The sequence below is a fragment of the Tasmannia lanceolata genome, unplaced genomic scaffold (genome assembly GCF_043159265.1).
Source record: "Tasmannia lanceolata isolate RefF3 unplaced genomic scaffold, GAP_Taslan_0.1 ptg000003l, whole genome shotgun sequence".
NCBI lineage: Eukaryota > Viridiplantae > Streptophyta > Magnoliopsida > Canellales > Winteraceae > Tasmannia > Tasmannia lanceolata.
The window spans coordinates 3,837,212-3,861,601 of NW_027518680.1; the positions used below are offsets into that span (position 1 = coordinate 3,837,212).

The following is a 24,390-nucleotide window of genomic DNA, read 5'->3' on the forward strand; positions in this document are numbered from 1 at the left end:
CAACAATGAAAAAAAGTCCAGATAACATTACAATGAACAAAAAAGAAATGCAAACCCCAAAACTACAAAGAATGGAATGGAATAGGTAAGAGTCGAGCCTGTGGGCAAATCCCTGCACTCCATTGTAAAATCTGACAAAGCAACCATGCTTTTCAATTTTAGTAATCCATCCATGTGTAACCAATCCATCAATGGCATCAGCATATGAACCAAGGATCGCCAGCTTTGATTTCAGCTGAGGAAAACCACCAATCAGCACTTTTAATGTACCATTTAAAGAAAAATTATGAACACGTTTGACATTGGGAAATGGGCAATCACTATGATGCAAAGTAGCACAAAAAGCTAATTAAAAAGAAAAAGAAAAAAGTGTACAATTAACAAAACTCACAAACAAGACATGTAAAGAAAAAAATAGCGAAAGTCATGATTTGGTTATAGATCCAAGGCCAGAACATCTTATAGAAGCAGATGCTAAAATGGACACGGTGTGCTGGTTGGGGCGAAGACATATAAAGAATGACCATTATGTGGGAATAACAACTACAAAAGTTAAGGCTGAGAGAAAATTATGTTGCACGGAACGCAAAGAAAAGCAGTAAGTTGGTAAAATTTTCCAAAATGACATGCAAAGCACACGATTTCTATGATAACAACACCTAGCAAAACTTAGACAAGTAATGACAATTGTAACATGTGTATGGAAATTTAAACCACCTTGCATGAGCTGAGGAATTTTCATATTGAATCCCATCCAAAATTTATAATATGCTAAGACACAGCAATCATAATAAATGATGAAATGACCTAAAATGCATTCAACACTCTGCAAACAAATAGGTTGGAGAAGGAAAAGAAATAATACATAAATGCAATATATTGAAATAGAACTGATTTTTCAGCCCACAAAACCTAATCTTTCTGATTAGCATGAGGCCGACAAAATCATAATAGATGATGAAATGTCCTAAAATGCATTCAACACTCTGCAAACAAATAGGTTGCAGAAGGAAAAGAAATAATACATAAATGCAATATATTGAAATAGAACTGATTTTTCAGCCCACAAAACCTAATCTTTCTAATTAGTATGGGGCCAACAAAAATTTAAAAACGAAGCAGGAATAAACATACTAGGGTTTTCTTGTGTGTGACAGTTATTCTCTTTGACTTGCAACCAAGCACACGAAACGGCAGGTCAGCTCCCACCTATACAGAAATCCAGGCAAAGAGAAGGGGTGAGTCTTATCTACAGAGACAAACATGCTAATATAAACCAGAGGAATAATGGGTATGAATCCATGTAATTAACAGATGGCTGCCTAAGAAAACCAAGCAAGGAAATGGTTACACGGAACCCTGAAGAACGCAATATGATATTAAGAAATGACCTTGAATTTCTTTGCAGGTTTCGCAATATCGAATTCTGACATGTGTGGAAGAGGGCAAAGAGCCTTCAAACCACTTGAGAATTGCACAATTGCACCAAAGCTCTCCACAGCAATTATCTTTGCCTTCACCAGCATGCCAGGCTGGACATCTGAATGGGTGAAGAAAGGCCCTTCAATGGTACTAGCCTATAACGAAAGGAAAAGTGAAGAAGCATTAAAGGGGTTTAAATAGCACACTTTTTTATTCGAAATAATATGTAAAGTAATGCGCAAAGGCCCATAGTCAACAATGTGTCACCCAATTAATACCCCATGACACCCCATCATCCACTTTACATGCCCTTTGTACCCCGCCCAATCCCCCAACTCCATCCAGAACCAATATAGCACCCAACTGATTCCCTTTATTGTACTGCTCCATTCCTGTTAGTGTGTTAACATATGCCCCAAGCCCATTAGTCGAAAATTCTCACTCAATGGATATCCCACGCATCCCCTTCCCACTCTCTACATGCCTCTTGTTCATCCTCCCAACATCATCCAGAAACACTGGCACCGAATTAATGCCCCATTGATCCCTCCTCCCCCCTCATTATATCACCAAGTTCTCCCTCCTGACCAACTAGGTAACCAATATGCCACCCAATTGATATCACTCAAGTCCTTTTTCTTGCATTATACAGCCCTGGTTGTCCTACCTTCCCTTTCTGAAGACTGAAAATGTAAGATAATATGTAATAGAATACCTCACCTTTCTCAGAACCTACTCCTAATGTGCTATGTGACTAGTAATTGATAATATAAGAAAGAGGAAAGACTACCAAACCATGAAATAGAATAAAAATCGTAGTTGGTCAAGAACTCATCCAAGGTAAACCCTGATTGACTAAGACGACTTGATGAACTAATCGAGATTTCACCGACTCAGCCAAGTCTAACAAGTCTTAAGTAGACTCAGTAGGGTCAAAACTGAGCCAACTTTGATGAGTCAACGATTAGCCTAGTGAATTTTAAAGCCTAGCTCCAAAATAAAAGGAAAATTCTACTTTGTCATTCCATTGGTAAAAGAACTAATAAAAAGCGTACACTTACCTTTAAAACACCCATTGCTAATCCTTCTAAATGCCTAAAACCAAGAACACGAACACGAACATGACTCCCCTCCTTAAACTTTTTCTCCAGACTCCGAATTTCCTCATCAGCTGCATCAAATATCTATGAAGAAGAGTAGCCAATTATCACATTAAAGCAAGTCCATACGCCAAACAGCAACAATCACAGTAAAAAAATCAAGCAACAAACAAGAAGAGTTTTTGAATGAACATACACTGACATATGCAGGCGTTGGCAATGGAGCAGAAGGAATTTCAAGCAGAAGACCAAATCCTCTATCGACCCTGACAACCCTTGAACTATCGTATATCTCTCCAGTTTTAACATACTAAATCAAATTCATAATATTAGTTCAGAAAGAGAAAGCTTACTGGGCCAATGGTTATAAGAGGAAAGCAATAAAGTCAGGAACAAAGCTGGATTCCTAATTCCAGCACATATATTGAAAAGCAAGCATATCTCCAGAAGCGCCCTGAGCAAATAACCCTTGCAAAACTCATTTTCAAAAGTGCACCGCAATATCTCGAAATAGATATTAGGACAACAGTTCACTTCTTGCATGCAAATAGTAGTTCTCACTTCTCAGAAGCTGAATAAGCATGGAAGGAAATATAAAAAAGGGCGGCCAAGAGCACGAGGCTCCCACCATTGCGGGGTCTGGGGAGGGCTAGATGTATGCAGCCTTTCCTCTGCTTTGCAGAGAGGCTGTTTCCGTGACTCGAACCCGTGACCACCAGGCAAAGTTTTAAATTTAGACCGAAACCCAAAACTTCGGCCGAAACCGAAATTGGTTAAAGTCGAAACGTTACAAAATTTCGAAATTTTGTTTCCCACAAAATTTCGGCCGAAATTTAAGGAATATCTCCAAAAAATCAGTTCCTTATCTATTATTTAATCTTATCCCGAAATTTCAGCCGAAATTTGGGGGATTTCGTCGAAACGTATAAAATATGCCTTATTTTAATTTCGATCGATTTGATCAAATTTTTCTGAAACCAAAATTTAAAACCTTGCCACCAAGTCAGAATGGAGCAACCTTACCGTTGCGCCAAGGCTCGCCCCCTCTATGGAAGGAAATAGCATGTCATCAAATACAAACTACATAAAACTTACTGAAGAAGGAGCTTTGTTGTGAACAAGGTGAGGATTCATGGTCAGACCAACAGCTCTTGTTGAGGGATCAATAAACAATATCCGAGCATTCACCTAAACCCAGAACAGAAATAACAAAGACAGAGAAAGTCCTTAGCATTTGAGCAATCGTTAAAGCAAATATTAAAAACGAACCTAGATCAGTCTAAATGGATTAGTTCAGAATGGCCAATCAAGCTCATACACGGATCAAAATCTTTAGAAGATACTGACATGCAGCAGCCACAGCACTTCAAGTGAATCATTTCTCAAAACCAAATTGAAAAAAAAAGGACGAGAATTACAGATTGGACATACAATAATATGGTCAACAAAACAGATTTTAAGCAGTCAAAAATGTTAAGATATGTGCCTTTATACATTGAAAGGATTTTGGTATTTTGTTTTCTTTATTGCAAAAGTGGCCATTTGTCCCTACAATACAGAATTACAAATATAGATACGAGCATGGATTATTGCTCATAGAACTGATGTATATCAGGCTATAATTTGGCCGACACTTTGAATTTCTTGTTGACACAAGTGTCGTGTCGTGTCCAACACGACACCCGTGTCCACACGTGTCAACACTCTTTTCGACACTTTTAAATGTCTGCTAGAAGTGTAGGTAACTTTATGTGTATATACTTGTATGGAGTATGGACGTGCCACTTTTTCTAGATTTTTAGAGGTTAGCCATGTCAGACACCCCATATCAGCGTCAAAACTCAGCACACAAATCTATATACACAAATCAAGATTATATATACTTTCTATTTTAGCCGTGTCCCCGCTTCTAAATTTTTGGGGTTTGCCGTGTCCGACACTTCATGTCCGTGTCCACAAATCATAGATAACATGTCACATCTTGACTACTTCTACAGCTTTTGATACTAAAAACCTAAGTAGGACAGGTGCCTACTAGTAGTAAAACTTTGGATAAGTGTAAAAAGCTGTATCTTATGGAGGATCCGACTCCTCAAGGGAAAATTCCAATGGAGCAAGTTAAAATTTGGGAATTTAGCAACTTAAAAGTAGCAATAGGATCTAAAGAAGGCAAAAAGAACAGTTCAAAAATTAATTTTGAAATATGCTATCAATTTGGAATAGATTAGACAAATTGGGGTAGAAGGGCATTTCAGTCTTTTAGGAAAAAGAAAACTGTGTGTGCGTGTGTGTTTGGTGGGGGGGGATGAGAGGATTAGAATAAAAAAATCAATGTTATGAAAATGAATTTTAATCAAGTTGGGAATTTGAAATCAGAAGTTCAAGAAAAGGAAGACAAGGTGAAGACAAGAGAGAAGTAATTGAGAAGTACATTGTTTCATACAAAAAAAATTGATCTCACACCAACGAGTCATTGGTTTCACACTGAGGAATCTGCAAAGCGTCACACCCTGCAAGAAAGTGAGAGGCAGACCCAATATTCTAAATTCATTCCATCCTCCTACAAAAATGACAACAATTTATCTTTTAAGAGGTGGAAGGTAAAAGAGATGGCAGGTTTTAGTGGTTGCATAACTAGTCAGAACTTTCTCTTTAAAAGACGGAATGACACATGGCGATGGGTGGTTTTGGAAGGACATAACTACTTGTATAGCTACTTGAGACTCTCTTTTAAAAGAAAGGATGACACAAGGCAATGATTGGTTCAAGGTTTTAAATTTCGACCGAAATCAGAAATTTTAATTTGGCGGAACCCTCACACACTAATCAAAAAGGAAAGCGTTGTTATGCGGAACCCTCACGCAGTAACAAGCGACGGAAATTTGTTATGTGGAACCCTCACATAGTAACAAACGGTGGAATTTTAATTAGGCGGAACCCTCACGCACTAATCAAAAGGGAAAGCGTTGTTATGCGGAACCCTCACGCAGTAACAAGTGATGGAAATTTGTTATGTGGAACCCTCACATAGTAACAAACGGTGGAATTTTAATTAGGCGGAACCCTCACGCACTAATCAAAAGGGAAAGCGTTGTTATGCGGAACCCTCACGCAGTAACAGAAATCCGAAATTTCGGTACTGAAATTTTGGGTTTCGGTCAAGAGCGAAACCGAAACGGCGTAAAGTCGAAAAGTAACAAAATTTCGACCAAAATTCATTTTCCCCGAAATTTTGGTCGAAATTGAAGGAATATCACGAAAAAATCTGGATATTGTTTAATATTTAATATTATCCCGAAATTTCAGCTGAAATTATCAAAATTTGGTATGTTACAAAATATTACGTCATCTGATTTCGATGGATTTCGGCTGAAATTTCGGTTTCGGTGAGGACCGAAACGCATCCCGAAACCGATATTTAAAACCCTGGGTTGGTTTTGGTAGGACATAATTAATTGGGTAACTACTTGGGACTATCTTTAAAAGAGAGAAGGACAGATGGCAAAGGGTGGTTTTGGAACGATATAAATATTTGTGCAACTAGTAGGGAGTTTATTTTAAAAAGAGACTGACACATGGTACACCATAATTGTCGGAATACAATATTATAAATTTACAATAAAAATAAACACATAAGACACATAAAACGAAACGTTACACCCCATGGTGCCCTAGTAGTAGTCTAGCACAAATTAACCAATAATCTAGCGGTCTATGAGGCTCTAGAAGATATGTGCTCTGGAGTTCGGATCCATCTCGATCAAAGCGAGAAAATCCATCAACAAAATGAATGGAGATAATGGCGAGCGCCGCCGCCTCTGTCAACGCCGGTATACTTGAAATCCTAGCTAGATGTCCTCATCACCAACACAAAAAATTATCAAACCAAATTCGAGACAAAAGTAAGAAAAAGTAAGACGAAATCAAACCAAAGACAAGCATACAACAGGCCTAAAGGTGAAAATTAACATGAAACATGGGGAATGCATCCCAATATATAGACAAATCACTCTAAAAATAAAATAGTTCTCATAAATCGAAAGAAAATCTCAACTCAACTCAACTAAGCCTTTGTCCCAAACTAGTTGGGGTCGGCTTAGTTGAAAAGAAAAAAACTACGCCCTAAAAATAATTTATATAAGACTCTAAATTGATAGGGTATTTATATGAATATAAAAGAGAAAATAGGAGAAATACCAATGGACGGATTCATAACCCTTAGCAAAGCATATGTCAAATTATCTATTTAATGAGAGATAACAAATAGACGAAAATAAAAAATCACACTTAAATACATATATATACATATGGGTAAAAACATTTTAAAATAAAAAACTCTAAACCCTGTAACAAATGCTAGTCATCTATCTTCTTTCTATACATCCCAGCCCGTCCTCTTCCCTAGGAGGTTTTGCACAGGATGGGGTCACTGTCATCACAGAGAAATAGAACTGAGATCTGACTAGGCATTTTCTAAAATTCAGGGGACAAGCATGGGTGTGCAATACAATGAGAGAGAGAGACAGAGACAGAGAGATAGAGAGAGGAGGAGGAGATATACAGGGGGAAAAAATTAGAGACTTAGATTCAACTTAGAAAAAAGTTAACAATATATTGGTTATAGCTTATATAAGACCCACTTGCAAATACGTAACACTAAGATATAGGAAGCATGATGGTTAATTTGATGGGTGGCATACCATTGAAGCAAGCTTAGTGATTTGACAAACAGAAATATCCATGTAGTATATGGCACGGGTCTGGGTATCGTAGCATATTGAACAGGATACGTTGGGACCTATATAAGGATCATAGTTTGTCCCAAATAAACAAAATCCCCTTCTATCTTCATTTTCCCCTTTCATAAATAGGATTTTATTTAATTCTTGCATCGAAGGCTACAAAGTTTGCACAGCATCAGACCACCATGTACAAATAGAAAGGGTACAAGCCTTCTATCAATGCAAGTTCTTTCTTACTATCATTCTCTTTCTTTCCCAATGAAAGTCAGCTTCTTTTCTTTTAAATTTCCATCCTTTTTTAAAGCCCTCAATTTCCTCTTTCAAGTGATCAAACATTATCATATTTCAATATCCTAATTCCTTTTCTTTCACTTATCTCATCATTTTCATTTTTCTTAAAACCTTCTCTTATTCCATACAAGTATTCCCAGTTCAAAAATCATTTTCCTTATCTTGTACAACAAATCATCACCTCTTTTTTTGCAAACTTTTTTGGTCATAAGTTATATTTATCCTATTTTTCTCCGTGCTAATTTCCAACTCAATTAAAGTGCATGTCAGCAAGTCTCACTTAAAAAACACTCACATTAGCATATTTTCTCCTTACTCTGTTTCTTTCGACATAAAATGCACGTAAAACAAATTTTAAGCTCGTTTTATAGGTTCAAAATGGGCCTTAAAAAAAATTTTACACCCATTTTACGTTGAAAGAAAAGGATCCTTAGGAGAAAACAATGTATACCTAAATTAGAATTGAATTCTCAAGGCCAACTCCAAAATTTCACTAACAGCAACAACTTCCAAACATATATGGGAATTGAAAGCAATGCAATTGTGACTTTTATGCTTAGAAGCTTGGATAATAGTTGTAACCAAAATCTTCAATTTGTCAAGACACTTGTAAGCCCAACTTGGTTTGAGAAGATAAAGCATGCTGTCTGAAGATTTGATAGAATAAAGCATGCTTTCTGACCGCATGATCATCAAAGAAAATGCCAAAAGTTAGACAAATAAAGAGTACAAATTCCATGAAACAGAATAAAAGGATGAATCAAGAACATATAAAACAGGGCAACCAAACATCTTGATGGACAAATGGCATATCCATCGTTAGCAACTGACTTGGGAAAATGATGTCTCCGCCAACTTGCTTTCAACTATGGTTATAAGTTTCTCAACTCAACTCAACAAAGCCTTTTTCCCAAACTAGTTGGGGTCGGCTAAATGAATCATTTAGAAAAATTTCATGAAGAAGGTGAAAGGAATCTACCCGACTCTAATCCTAGCTCTAGTTGGGTTCGTCTACGTGGATCATTTTCTTCCATTCTATCCTATGCAAGGTCATGTGGATCATTTTCTTCCACTCTATCCTATCCAAGGTCATGTTATCTGTTATGTTCCTAGCTATCAAGTCTTTCCACACTGTTTCTACGCAAGTTGTTTTCGGTCTGCCCCTACCTTTTTCTACTCCATCAACTTGGCACAAGTCGCCTCTTCTCACTGGAGCATCCAAAGGCCTACGTTGGATATGTCCAAACCATCTTAAGCGGTGCTCTCTCATTTTCTCCTCAATTGGTGCCACCCCTACCTTTTTACGAATGTCTTCATTTTTAATTCTATCTAACCTTGTGCGGCCGCACATCCATCTAAGCATTCGCATCTCCGCTACACTCATCTTATGCACATGCTGCTTTTCTTGGTGGCCCAACATTCTGAGCCATACAGCATGGCTGGCCTCACAGCTGTCTTATAGAACTTTCCCTTCAACTTGGTAGGGATTTTACAGTCCCACAGAACTCCTGATGCAAGCTTCCACTTCAACCAACCTGCTCTAATTCTATGGTGAACATCCTCTTCAATCTCTCCTTCCTTATGTAGAATTAAGCCAACATAGCGAAAGATATCCCTCTTAGGTACCTTCTGTCCGGTCATATTTATTACATCCTCATCCCGTCTCCTTACATTACTAAAGTTGCACTCCATATACTCTGTCTTAGTCCTACTCAGTCTAAAACCTTTAGATTCAAAACTATGGTTATAAGTTTGGTTTCCAAAAATAATTCTGAGGTAATTATTGAAAATAAGAAAAGATACGAGAGCTAGTCGAGAAAGAAGGAAAAATGAAACTAAAATTATAACAATAGTAGATATATTAATAAATAGATAATTTAATAAAATGCATTCATATTTCCAGTTTTTTACGAAATATAAGTAATCTAATGCAAAAGCAGCTAGATTATTTTATTATAAAGCGGCTAGATTATTTTGAATATGGGCATTTACAATAAAAGACAAGGTTATGGGCATTTAAACCATTCACCTCTCCTAATCAAAATATATTCCAAATTTCATGTTCTACATGTCAGTGCTTCAACGAACAGCACATCCATGCATTCTCGATGCAGACCAAATAAAATTTAAATAACAAAAGTCAACTAGTCAAGAACTTGGAGCAAAACAATATTGTCAATGCACGATTTCATTTTCAAATAAGCCGAGAAGGAAATCATCAAAACCAGAAGTTGACAAAAATTGTTAACGTGATAGAAATACCTTCTTATTTTGGTTATAGTCATCCTTCCAGTTCACTCTCGGGAAAGAATTTTGTAAATGGAAAATATCAACCTGTAGAAAAGAAAATATTTGTGAATGTGATAACAGACTTTTCCAGGTGTGAAATAGATCATAACTTTAAAAATGTAATAATCAGAAATCAAGTGTATACATCTATGAGTTGCTATAAGTACAATGCAACAACACTTACTGTCCCTGTGAAATAAGTCAGGAATGTTAACATAACCCCATTTTTAAGGGTTGATTGTACGCGAGCATTAACCATCATACCAGGAACGAGAAGATCAATTGAGAGACCCTTAAGATCCTTGGTCTACAGAAGGATACAACAAATAAATGATGTTAATACAATAAGTAAGATTTCAAGAAACAAAAACACAAATCACTAACAAGGAACAAGTGGCAACTCAGCTCAAAGAAACAATTCAGAAAAAAATTAATAAAGTAAAAAACAGAAAAGTAACAATGTAGGTGGAGCTTGTCCATATGCAAATCTATTTCCATCTCTCTAGTTTTTTTTTTTTTTTTGGAATGGTCCATCTCTCTAGTTTATTATATGTCTTCTACCTCATTTACTTCCCTCTATGTGTGATTAAACTACACATTTTCATATATGTGCTCAGTAACAAGGTGGTAGCTCCATCCGTTTCTTGGGTGAAGATAATTCGAAGTTTTAGATTTGTTTCAGCCTTTGATTTATGGAACGGGAGGAGGGAGGTGTGTTTGTGTACAGAGAGGAGCCACTCGATTGTGCAGGAGTGGGAGCCGCCTCCCATTGGATTCATGAAACTTAATTTTGATGGATCTAGTCTCGGTAATCAGGGGCTGGCTGGAGTAGGGTGCGTATTAAGAGATGATGGGGGAGTAGTAAAGTGGGCTTCGCATGCCCCATTGGAGTGGCTGACTCAAGCGAGGCAGAGGCGTGAGCGGCTCATCAAGGCATAAAACTTCTACAGGGAGAAGATTTAAATAGAGTCGTGGTAGAAGGGGACTCCCTAAATGTTATCCGATGGTTAAATCGTTCACATGTATTCCATGGAGATTTGCAGATTTATTTGAGGAGATTAAAGACATTTTGGAGAATGTGAGTATCTCCTTCCGCCATATAAGGAGATGGGGTTGCGGAGAAGTTTGCAAGGGATGGGGTTCATCTATCGGCATTTGAACAGTTCGATTTTTTACCACCTTAAGTCCTCCGGTTCTTTGTCTTTTATGTGTTTTTTCCTGTATTTTTTTCTTCTTTTCTCTTGTTTGTTCTCGACCATCTTTTTTAATGAAATTTCAATCATTCAAAAAAAATATGGGCAATACCCTACGAGCTTGGACTTCGGCGAAGCCATTAGAGGAATCACCCTCGACCAAAAGCTTACAAGATAATTCATAACAACAAACTGGGATGAAGAGTTAACTTCAAGAGAGTCTCTGATCCTAATCGGGTACAAAAAACTCACATACCGTCACCTCTTTTTTGGAAAGGTAATTAATCATTAATAAATGAAGAAACATGTACAAAGCCGACCGAGGAAGTCAGCAAAGAAGACAAAGCAGGGAGCAAAATAAAGAAAACAGTAGCTAAAAGCAAAAGATCAAATCGCGGAGGTAGAAAGTCAAAAACTTCTAACTCCGATCTTCCAACTCCATCCCCATCAATCTATCTGCGTCCAAATTCTTAAATTTTCATACCGTCACCTATCATTCCTAAACTCTACCTATGATAGCAGGTCCCGAAACATACCACACATTTAGACACCAGATCTGGATCCGAAGCCAGATAAACAACTCCTCGAGATTTATCAATACTTCTAACAACCCCTTGTAACAGCTGCCCAGTGGTCATCTTAAACCCGTCACTGTCTGCATAAATAACAAAGCAATATATCAGTAACACATGGTACTGGCCTTTCCTAGCCAAAACCGTAATACACAAGTTGTTCAGCATTAAAGCTTGTGTCAAAGATACATCTCTCCACACCATAACAATAAGGAGAAAAAATAAACTCATGTGGGCCGAAAGGAAGGCCATATCATATCAGGAACATTTGGGTTGAGTGTAATTTACCCCCTTGGCTTTTTATTGGCAAAAAACCAGAAAAAGAAGATAATCCAAAATGAAGAATATAGCCATGATCTTCAATGCTTTTCACATATGCTGTCAGGACCTGCAAATGACAAATTATCAAACAAAAGCTTTGCTATTCATCCTCTGAATCCCAAGATCATCTCAAAGCCATCAAAAACACATAACCATCACATTCAACTCCTTTAACGAATAAAGATAATTCAACACATGAAATTAAAGAGTAATCAATTATTGAAAGCAATAAGGATAACGATAAAGCAAAATGATACAGATCTACATAACAGAGGAGGATCAGTTCCAAAACTAACATAAAATGCACACTAGTGTGGTCCTCATGGGGGCATTCCAACAAGCATGGATTTGATTGTGATACTTTGATTACAAAATGCTCTTAATTTGAATTAACAACCCTAAGTGGATCTTACAGGCACAAGATTAAGGATTACCCCGATCTTTCAAAGCTTTGTGGTGCCAATAAAGGGGCTGTGATAAATCGACCCCCCAAAATGATAAATCGACTCCCCATGTGTCTATCTCTCTCCTCTTTCTCTCTCTCTCTAACCCAGAGGAGAGAGAAAGACACATGGGGAGTCGATTTATCATATTTGGGAGTCGATTTATCACTCCCCTAAATTGCCGCCAAGATAAAGAAGTTGATTTGGGAAAATAATTTCCCAGCCTCACGCTTCTCAGTCATTACTTCCCAACTTCATTTTGGCTCTTATTTGTAATATGTTTGAAATATACATATATGTAATATAACAGATAATTTTGATGTGTACGCCCTTTTATTTCTTGTAATTTTAATGAGTATTCCCTTTTAGAACTTATTGTTTATCGTAGAATCAGCTAGATGTATTTAGTCATTTTGCTGTCGTGCAACGATATTCTCATCATTTTTCTTTGATTATTGATCAAGGACTGTAAAAAAAAAATACTGTCACAAAACTCGCCATTTTATTTTATTTTTGAATGGTGAAACTTTATTGATAAAGAAAAGGAAATAGCAACATTGGGTATTCGTTCGTAACACTATAATTAGAAAAAATGGACTTGATGAAATTAGCAAGATTGGGTATTCATATGCAAGATAATATCAATGAAGGATTGGGGAGCGTTTGGCGGGAGGGGTTGGAATATTACAATCACTATTAGGTTATTATGAGAGAATTTATCAGCTATTAGTTCGCAAGACTATAATTAGAAAAACAGAACTCAATAAATTTTGCAAGACCAAGATTGAGTATTCACCTGCGAGATAATATCAATGGCATGTTTTCATGTAAAGAAATACGATCAAATCGGTGCAATTAAATATATAAAAAGGATTATAGAAATAATTAAAAAAAAATCTTTCCTATACAGGATTTTTATTCTAGTCTTGCATGGGAAAAGAAATTAAAAGAAAAAAAAATCAAAAGGTCAAGGAAAATAAAAGAAAATTATAATTTTTTGTACTTTTTCAAAAAAATCTTTTCAAGTGCAGGTTTTTATTCTGGTCTTGTAAAAAGTCCAGCGCCATACCATCCCATCTTGAACAGCATCCAATGTGAGGCCCTTATGCAACAAAGCAAGACGTAGCGAGAGCCAAATTCTTCTGTTTCCTTTTGCCCTCTTTTTGTCATCATCCACTTGTAATACAATGCATGGCACAAGCTGGTCAACTCGAAAAATGCTACACAGAGAATTACTTTCAGGATCCTACAACATAAGAAGAGAAGGAAATTCTTAAAATGGAACCAATTGCATACTCAACAGTAACCCCGCAGTGAAAAGTTAAACCAACAAAGAGAAGCAATGAATTTAAAGTAACAGGGTAGTAAATAAAAAAAGTTATCATCCACTGCAACATTCCCTGAAAAAGAAGCACAATTGAACTACAATACCTTGGTTCCACTCTCTAAAAAGAGGTCGGATGCTTCTTCTGCACGAACAAATCCTCGTAGCCCCCCTGGGAGACTAACTACAAGGTCTTTTGGATTTACTTCCACAATGACTCCCCAAAGCTTCATTCCAGCTAAAATATTCTGAGGAATCAAAAACAAATAAAAAGTCGAGCAAAATAATCTACAGTAAGAATAGTCAATTTTCTACAGCCATAAAAGTTAGAATAAGTGCACAGATGAAGAAAAAAAATGGAAACAAAGCAATGTTCAGGATAATGAAGGCGAACAATGATATATTCGAGAAGTGTTTAGAGCTAGATAGTAAGCTCAAATAACGAGAGAACTAAAGTCAGACTGAATGTTCAGTAAAGAAAGGGTCTATTACATATGTAGTGCATGTGAAGAGGACAAAAAAACTGAACTACTCTCCAAATCTGGAATTCCATGCCATGATATAATGAAATAAAGCCACAGAAATTTTAAACAGAGCAAAATTGAAAAGGATGCATCATTCAAAAAAAAGGGAGATACATACACAAGTTTTGCATGTGAAGTACATATCATCTCCACCAAAATATGGGATAAGATCAAATAGACATATAGAAAGAAAATTCATGTCAGAAAGATAATAAAATAACTTTGAAGTTTGAACGATGAGATTCTAACATAAGAAAGGTAAAGGAAAAATAAATCAAAGGACAGACTTCCCTGAAAGAACAAGGACAGGTGAACACTGTAGAGACACTTCTCTCACACCTACAGGCACGTGGGAAGGATGCAAAGACTAAACAATATTATTCCCATGGGAAAAATCCTAAGAAAATAAAAGAAGCAAATAGAAAATAAGTTTAGAAAATCTGACTTGGCAAAGTAGCAGAAAGCAGTTGAGTTGAGCTTGCTCATTCTAATTATCAGGCAAAATAGCTAAAACAGTTTGGCATGCTAGTTCGAATTATCAAGCCACTAGAAAGGTTTTAAATTTCGGTTTTGGTTTCGAATGGAAATTTCGATGGAAATCCTGGAAAATCATGGAAATGTATGGAACATACGCAAATGATAGATTTTTAAAATGAAACATCAGGGAATCGTAGAATAACCACAAATCACATCATAAGCAAGACAGTCATCCATAATGGTTTAATAACAACGAACACCTATTGACATAAGTCGTCGCGCAAGTCTGATAATCAATACATATGACATTTCACATGTAATTCATATGAATGTGGATATATAATTCATACACCACATTTCACATGTAATTCAAATAAATATAATTATGTAATACGAGAAATTATATGATGAAGGGCCGTAGAAACACGTACTCATCATCCCATCCTTGATATTTGATCCAACAGCAGCTCAATTTTTGAGGAGCTGCTGTTGGATCAAATCTGAAGGGTAGTACTTCTATCGTACCACCTTTACGTGTTTATACGGCCTTTCATCATATAATTTCTCATGCAATACATACTCATATAGTATACCAATAATGTACTTACAATCTTGATTTCGGTACGTGTCTCAATTTCGGTATCATTTCGGTGGGGATGAAAACGAAAACATTTCGGTCGTTTTATGTCGATTTCGGGGGAAAACTTAAAACCATGGCCACTAGATGCCATATATAGGGGGTGTACCAAAACCATTCATTTGCTCTGTCCATTTTTGTCCTCCACAAATTGAGGGGTTAGGATGATCCTATGGAGCTGATTTTTGGTACACCCCCTATCTATGATAAGGCCTTGCAAATGAATGGTTTGGATCACTCCCCAAAATGTGGGACCCATGTGATTGGGCAAGCTAGCTCACCATAAGTTTGGTGAGCTAGCTTGCCCAATCACATGGGGGCCCACTTTGTTAGGATGATCCAAAGCATTCATTTGAAAGTCCCTTACATAGATGGGGGGTGTACCAAAAATCAGCTCCATAGGATCATCCTAACCCCTCAATTTGTGGAGGATAAAAATGGACAGACACAAATCTGCCCCATTTTTTTCCTCCACAAATGGAGGGGTTAGGATGATCCTATGGAGCTGATTTTTGGTACACCCCCTATCTATGATAAGGCCTTGCAAATGAATGGTTTGGATCACTCCCCAAAATGTGGGACCCATGTGATTGGGCAAGGTAGCTCGCCATAAGTTTGGTTAAGCTCACCAACTCTCTCTCTCTCTCTCTCTCTCTCTCTCTCTCTCTCTCTCTCTCTCTCTCTCTCTCTCTCTCTCTCTCTCTCTATATATATATATATATATATATATATATATATATATATATATATATATATATATATATATATATATATATATCATTCAGAATGTAACCTTTCCATGGGTCAACATCAGTCAAAAAGAACAATCTGGATCAGTTTACCAACTCAACCAATCCATAAAAATAAACTGATAATTTGGGAAATGCTTACATAGCAATTATTCAGATAGTTTGCAGATTTGCTAAGATCTTGGGATGCACAGTCACCTCTATTCCCGACACCTATTTGAGGTTGCCTCTTTGCATTGGTCATCCTCTTAAGTGTCTTCGGGACCATGTGGAAGAATGCTCCGAACTTCTATGCAACCGTAAAATACCTACCAAGTTGAAGGGAAAGTTTTATAAGACAAATGTGAGGCCAGCCATGTTGTACGGCTCAGGATGTTGGGCCACCAAGAAGCAGCATGTGCATAAGATGAGCGTAGAGGAGATGTGAATGCTTAGATGGATGTGCGGCCACACAAGGTTAGATGGAATTAAAAATGAAGACATCCGTAAAAAGGTAGGGGTGGCACCAATTGAGGAGAAGATGAGAGAACACCGCTTAAGATGGTTGGGCGTATCCAACGTAGGCCTTTGGATGCAGTGAGGAAAGACTTGATGGCTAGGAACATAACAGAGAACATGACCTTGGATAGGAGAGAATTGAAGAAAATGATCGATGTAGACGAACCCAACTAGTGTTAGGATTAGACTGTGTCAATTGAGCCGGGTAGATTCTTTCACCTTCTTCGTGAAAATTTTCTAAAGGATTCATTAGCCGACCCCAACTAGTTTGGGACAAAGGCTTAGTTGAGTTGAGTTGAGTTGAGTTGAGTTTGTACATGGATGACAAGACATTATACAAAGTAGTCCATATGTCGATTGCAATGTAAATTTAGTTTTCTTATGATGATAATCATTAATCAATACATAAATGTTATTGTTTTTTGAGAAAAAAATAAATTCCATTGAAATAATTAAAAGGAAAAATGACGATGTTGGCAAGGAAATTCAATGCGGCCGGACAATAATTAACCTTTTCCATGACATCGAATTCATAAATGTTCGTACAACCAGAGTGCGGCATGTGAGAAACAATCATAAATAACTGAATTGCCTATGCCAATTCCGAACTCCATCAGACAAATTCAAATTAAACGAAGAGGCAGCAACATGAAACATGTTACATTTTCATTTCTATACCTTCAAAGTGATTTTATTAGCGAACTTTGGCAACCTCCCCTTAATCCCATCACCGAAAAGAGAACCCAAATCGTCCTCTTGGGCATAAGCTTTTCTTGTCTTTTTTCTCTTCTTTAACCCCTCTTCAGCTTCGAACTCCGCATCCACTTCCGCCCTAGCTTCTTCCTCCTCCTGACGTGTCAGAACACTAGCTCCTCCTACAATAAAAAAAAACCCAAAGAAGAACCTTAAGTCTCTATTTGGAATGCAAGAATTTTTTGGAAAAGTTTGGAAAAGAAAAATATTTCTAAAAGTTCCTACTTTTTTTTTGGAAATGGTGAGAATTAGGGTTAGGGTTTGGAGGAGAAATTCAGAATCAAAGAAAGGGTTTTGTAGAAAAATGGATTGCCTACTTTTTACACATGAAAAAGATGACTTGAACTATTCAAATTTTACTTAGATGGGCCTTCAATTTATGATGATATCTCTTTAAATTAACTAGAACCATATCATTTCCATAGAAAGAAGGAAAAAAAATCTAATAAGTCCTAAAATCATCTTCCTCTTGTGAAGAAAAAGCGAAGAGGAGAAAACCCTACCTCGAGGGAAATCAGGAGCCTCGTCTTGGATTGGCATTGATAAGAGTTCGGATTGAACGGCCTTTTTGGAATCCATTTTCCTCTTTTTGGATTTCATTGTGGTCTTCTGAGCTTTCAGTCCATCTTTGGTTTTTCTCGTCGTGGATTTCTTGGGAGGTGCTGCCATTGGAGGATCTACTGGTGTTTTGTAACTCTGCAGAAATCGGAAATTTCTGTTCTGGTATTTGTGAAATCTAAAACCTTTGCTTTTTCACTTCAGTAGAGAGCGGCGGAGGGTTTTGAAGGGTTTTAGGTTTTCTCCAGTTTCGGATGAGTCTAATAAGAGATCGAAGAAGAAAGTGACGCAAGAGAGAAAAAGCAAAGGATATAGGCACAATCATTTTTGATAACCAATACGAAATCAAATTGTTCTATATGCACTTATCAGATGTCCGGCTGTTGACACTCTGACAGTTTTTTTAGGAATTGCAACATAGATTAAATCATATAGGACAAGGTGAGTTAGTGCATACTAACAAAACATGATTGTGCTGATATCATTTCCCAAAAAAAGTGGGGAAAACACTTTGAAACGGGATTCCGTTTTGGAAATAAAAACAGCCGTGACATGACCGTTGATTTAACTTTTTCAAAGGCTTTATTTGGGGAAATGATAAATGCACAGCACACCCAACTGCATTGTACGTGGCAAGCAATCTTATTGCTTATATGGGGTTTGAGCTCTTCTTTTGTCATTTAGTGCACGTGGCTCAATACAAGATGCCCATTTTTTTCCCAAAACGGAATCCCGTTTTCCCAAAATTTTGATTGCCGAAAATGTCTTGATTGCCGAAACTGCCCTCTGTGTCTTCTCTTTTTTAATCGGCTTCTGCAAGCTTGCAATAGCCTTACAGGTGTCAATGGATCCAGACGGTCCGTTCGGATCTCCGAACGTTAATGAATGGGATCTAAACATATGAATAGGATGCATGGGCATGTTTCGGATCATTAAATCTGCGATCTGAAAAAATTCGGATTGTGTATGGACACCCCACAGATGCCCATCGCATAGTTACGATCCGAAATGTTTTGCAAAAATACCCTCCAAATTTTGTTAATGCTAACCGTTCTATGAAGGGTGTTTTGGTCAAAACCTCTCTTATCACTTAATGAAATACTATTTAGAAATGGTTTAGAAGAGCAATACTATCTTTGGATGGTTCGGTGAATCTTTTTTTCTTGATTCATTTTCTCAATTCTTACTTTCATTATGCTAGTCTATTGAACATATATGCCGTCATGAATATATTATTAGTTCATTATTTTTTTATTACTAAGTGTTATTGTTATGCATCATATTCTTTTATATACAAACATTATTTTACACATAGATTAAACATAGATAAAATTTTAATTTAGTTGAAGAAAATGCATAGAGACACACTAAAAGTGGACTGCCATCCTAACTATTTTAAAAAAAATAAAAATTATTTACTTAGCTTAGTGGGATAGAATAGGACACTCCGATGAACGGTCCGAATTAAAATGGATCGTGATCATGACATGGAAAGTAGGATTCGAAGAACAATTCGAATCCGACCCGACCGATAAGGAATTTGAATGGATCGTGACTGTGATATAGGTGATCCGACCCAGAGTGGATCCATTGACACCCCGTTTATATGAATAACTAGTGTACAGCCCGTGCGATGCACAGGTCAGTTGAAACTCAAAAATTATAAAAGAAAATGGAATATTTTAAAATTCTGTAGAATAGAAATAATAAATTATAGCTTTATAGTAATCGACAACAGAGAGAGCTCCAACAATAAACATATGCAATGTTTTCTGGTATATGTAGAAGAAAGTCCAATTTATTTGCAAACGACATAGACCTGTCTCTGTGGTCACTATATAAACATAGCCTACAAACTGATAATTCAAGTGATAAGGCACCTTTGTAACACTAGTAAAAATGCACGTGCTATCCAATTAAATTATCCATTTAAAATCGTACAGACAACATCATAGGTTGATCTAAACTGTCCATGTGATGGAACACAACATCAATAGGTTGTCCCTGTAAAATCATTTCTATAGGCTGATCCTAGCCCTCCAATCTATAGAGGTTTCCATGATTGTTGTTCCTCTTAAGGTGTCTATAATTCGTCAATATTTTTACAGGTGTCCTGCATTCGTAATACCAACATTTCTATAATTTGACTCACACATAGTGAATAAGGAAAAGTAGTTTTTTCGTCATCGTTAGAGGTGCAACTTGGGTGTCAACCCGACCCAATTCGGGTTGGGTTGGGTCGGGCTGACTCGATTTGATATGGTACCAATTGTTGACCACCTCAACTCAAGCTGGGTTGTTTTGGATTTTGAGAATCAATAGTGAGTCACCAATAATCAGTTTTTAACTCACAATCGGTTCTCAAAATCCAAACCAAACGAGGACTAACAATTAACAAAGGAAAATATTATTCGCGCTACTATATTTTGATGATCACACTCCTCACTTTATTCAAGTACGGTATGGGCCGCACCATAGGATTATCCAAACCGTCCATTGTGGACTGTGGAGACTATTTGAATGTTAAAAAAGAAAAACACACATATACAGAACTTCTTCAGATGGAACCCAAATTCGGGTTTCAGGTCGGGTCAGGTTGCCCGACAGCCCAACCCGATCAATTGGGGTTGATTTTTCCCAACCCAACCCAATTTTTGCGAAAAAGCTTAACCCGACCCAACCCAAATCCGGGTTTAACTCGTCGGGTTCGGGTTTAAACTAACCTACGTGGGAACATTCAAGTAACAACGACGGTTTCAAATTACAATTTTACCATATTTTATATTGGCACTACTCACTCTATTAAAATGTACTCACTACCATATTTTATAATGGCACTGCGCACCGTATTTTGATGATCGCACTCCTCGTTCTATTAAAATGTACGGTATGGCCCATACCCGTGTTGGTACTATTCGTATGTAGATTACGATTTTACCTTGAAATAATTTATCATAGAGATAGATGTTAGATATCAGCAAAGGAGTTAATAGTAAAACAGTAATGCTGACGTGTAAATCCCAGACAAAAAGAAAAGAAATTTCTTTTTGATGGGCCACTTCCTACATAGGTTGTGCCCCAAAAATATTTTTCATAGGTTGATCCGAACTCTCCGATCTATAGAGGGTTATAGGTTGATCTAAACCGTCCATGCGATGGAACAAAACATCAATCGGTTGTGCCCGTAAAACCATTTCCATAGGTTGATCCTAGCCCTCCAATCGATATAGGCTGATCCTAGCCTTCCAATCGATAGGGGTTTCCATAATTGTTGTTCCTCTTCAGGTGCCCGGAATCCATCAATATTTTCCAAGTGTCCTGCACGAGTAATAGAAAGTAGTTCTTTCGTCATTGTCATATGTCTGTACCTCTTCTTGGTAGTTTTTTGGCGTAATTGTCATGGACAGGTACCTTATGTCGGGACTTTATGTATGTAGATTACTATTTTACGCTCAAATAATTTCTCATAGAGACATATTAGCAAAGGGGTTAATGGTAAAAGAGTAATGCTGACGTGTGGATCAAAAGGTGGGACAGAAGCGGAAATAACGGCAAATGACACAGATGCCCTTACATGTGGGATACAATTGGAACTATGGCAGTGGGACACAAGCGGAAATAACGGCAAAGGGTGGAAGAACTTAGCCCATCATTTTGCCTTTATATATAGAATAGAAATATAGAAATAGAACAGATAGAATATAGAATAGGCAGAAGTTAGATAGATTAGATTATATTAGATTAGGAAAAAACTAACTAAACCACAATTACTGATTGTAAAACAAAATTAAATAACTATGATGAAGGGTGGCATACTGAAAGATAATGAATTTTTGAGATACATGTTCATGACAATCCATTGGAGTGTGGTGATTCCAATAGCTAGGACAACTGCATTTGCGGCAAAAGTCTCTAATCCGCAAACAACTTCAGAAATGCATCCACTCATTTAGTGAGAAATCTGTCACTTTTTTTATTCATATGGAATTTACATCCATAGACTCTAACCATGGCGTGAAAATTTCCTCCTGGCTATAGCAAACAATTCAACCTGAAGTATCAGGTTAAAACATCTCGGTAAAGCCTTTATGAGCATCCATACTGCTTAAATAGCTCCCTTTGCAGTCACTGCCATTGAGAAAATATAGGATTGTATAATTATGACGGTCTCAGTTTAGTTAGTCAAACAAATAGAATAAATTCTCCGCAAGCCTTGAGAGATTTTTCTCACTTGCATCATATTTTCTCTAGGCAACGTCAGTGTTGTGGAAGTCAAATCACTATAGAGAAGAAGGGCAAAACTGAGGAGATCTGAGACTTCTACAAAAGTTTGTGGTATTTAGAAAAACATATATAACCTGTAATTTTAGTGCATAAATCATAAGAAATTGTAGATCTACATACAACAAAATTTCTAACGCAACTTCTCTGATGGAACTTGGAGCTTTGCATTAGTCTGAGAAAAACCAGATATGCCCTCATGATGAAAGCAAGGTTTTAAATTTCGACCGAAATCCGAAATTGGGTAAAGTCGAAACGTTACAAAATTTCGATCATCAAAATTTCAGGCCAAAATTTAAGGAATATCTCCAAAAAAATCAATTTTAAATTGATTATTTAATATTATCCAGAAATTTCAGACGAAATTACCAAAATTTCGGCGAAATTTCGGGGATTTCAGTTTCGGTCTGCATTCAAAAACCGAAATTTAAAACCTTGGTTCCAACCACCTAACTTTCATGCCACATGTGCAGTGGTCCATGGCTGTCTACATAATGGATTCTCTAATAGTCAACTTGGAGACATCGAGGACTTCCAAGTCATGATGTCTTTCATCCAAGGTTTTAAATTTCGTTTCGGAATGCTTGCCAGTCCCCTCACCGAAACCGAAGTTTTTGCCGAAATTTCAAAATTTCGTTCAGAATCCGACGAAATAAAAAAACGTAATATTTTATGCCATACAAAATTTCGGCCGATATTACTGAAATTTTGGTAATTTGCCTTAAATTTTAGGGAAATATTAAATAATGAATAAAATCCCGCTTTTAAAGTGATTTTCCTAAAATTTTGGACCGAAATTTCAGCAAAACAAAATTTTGAAATTTCGGTCGAAAGGAAATTTCGGGTTTTGATCGAAATTTAAAACCTTGGTTATCACTTTTTTAAAGGGATCCCCATCATAAATTGAAGGCCCCCAAAATAGACTTGAACCCTGCTCGTTGAAGCTATTTTATTCATGTCAAATAAAACAATGTTACAGCAGGAAATTTGGAAAAATATCCTGTCCAAACTTTCCCACAAAAATTCCTGCAATCCAAACAGGGCCTAGAGACCGGTAATACTAAAGCATCCAAAACTAATTTATATTCAGACAAAGTACTGCTTGATATGAAAGAGAGTCATATCAGCATTCATCAAAGCGAATATTTCTACAAAGTTCAGGTTTCCACTAATAATAGACATTGGCTGGACATTACATTGCAAGAAAATCAAACGTATTCTGTATGAACTGGCCTAACCAGGATCCTGAAACTCAAGGTCCGCCGGAGCCATCGTCTTTCTGTGACCAGACACATCTCCGGGAAGATGAGTGCCTCCAAATTTTTACAGATGTCAGTGAGAAATGATTTAATCTTCAACTCTTATCTTGCACGAGGAAAATGAAGGAATGCTGGTAGGTCATAAAGTGAGGTAGACATCAGTAGTTCATAGAATTCTTCTGCATATGATTTGAAGTGGGAGTGAATGATCAGTTAAGAGCATAATGAACTCGTTCAAGCAACCGAACGACTTTGTCGACAGAGATGGATGAGTGAGATGACTTTGAATTTGAAACTCCAGAGTTCGCCAGTACATCTTCTTGTTGCACACTAGTTAGCTCCAAAAACTGGGCTAGCATGTCCCCATCAAGTATGTTAGGCACTCCTGCCTGCAAGGTTAGTTGGTAATTGATTAAATCTAAGCTGAGTTTCAAAGCAACCAAAGTCACAAAATCAAAAGACTCCTAGCTCATTAATAGTAGAAGAAGGCCTCAATGGAAGCACAGTATAATATTTTTTTTTGATATCTATAGCATGCCGCAAAAGATTATATAATGCACAAAAAATATCACACAAGTGAATCTACTGAGTGTTTGCAACTAAGAAAGTACTACAGGGAAATTTTTTTTGCTCCCACTCGTAATTTATTGTTTTGCAGGCGTGTGTATAAACATCGCATAAAAAAACTTTATCGGGCAACCCATTGGGCTTCAAACGAGCAACTATGCAAGAAAAGATAAGAAAGCAACAACTTATCTGCAGAGTTTTGACAGAAGGTGGATAAGTACTTTCTCTATGTGGAATCTGTAAGTTCATTTTTTTTTTGTTTTGATAAGTGACTATTGTATTCATACCATGAAATATAAATGGGGACCAATAGTCCCACTACAAATTACATAGTATGATGATCCAGGAGCATACTCCTTGATCCCAAAAGAAAAAACATAAAAGACTGTA

At 36.9% G+C, this 24,390-nt stretch overlaps 2 protein-coding genes across 5 annotated transcripts in view; both read right to left on the reverse strand.

Annotated features, from left to right (window-relative positions):
* Nucleotides 1-18,186, reverse strand: part of LOC143848144 (RIBOSOMAL RNA PROCESSING 5) — a 43,582-nt gene extending 25,396 nt beyond the window's left edge. Inside the window, 14 exon segments of the mRNA XM_077356990.1 lie at nucleotides 99-235; nucleotides 1,135-1,209; nucleotides 1,392-1,577; nucleotides 2,484-2,606; nucleotides 2,719-2,832; nucleotides 3,618-3,710; nucleotides 9,818-9,889; nucleotides 10,029-10,151; nucleotides 11,574-11,692; nucleotides 11,898-11,997; nucleotides 13,443-13,619; nucleotides 13,805-13,945; nucleotides 17,261-17,457; nucleotides 17,839-18,186. Coding sequence (XP_077213105.1) covers nucleotides 99-235; nucleotides 1,135-1,209; nucleotides 1,392-1,577; nucleotides 2,484-2,606; nucleotides 2,719-2,832; nucleotides 3,618-3,710; nucleotides 9,818-9,889; nucleotides 10,029-10,151; nucleotides 11,574-11,692; nucleotides 11,898-11,997; nucleotides 13,443-13,619; nucleotides 13,805-13,945; nucleotides 17,261-17,457; nucleotides 17,839-18,004 — 1,823 coding nt within the window. The 5' untranslated portion in view covers nucleotides 18,005-18,186.
* A 4,920-nt stretch (nucleotides 18,187-23,106) lies between these two features.
* The window catches only part of LOC143848153 (Cleavage and polyadenylation specificity factor (CPSF) A subunit protein), a 39,864-nt gene continuing 38,580 nt past the window's right edge, over nucleotides 23,107-24,390 (reverse strand). For all 4 annotated transcript variants that reach the window (XM_077357001.1, XM_077357011.1, XM_077357020.1 and 1 more), the window contains one exon: nucleotides 23,107-23,822. In XM_077357001.1, the coding sequence (XP_077213116.1) occupies nucleotides 23,643-23,822 (180 nt within the window). In that variant the 3' untranslated portion in view covers nucleotides 23,107-23,642. The remainder of the gene's footprint in view (nucleotides 23,823-24,390) is intronic.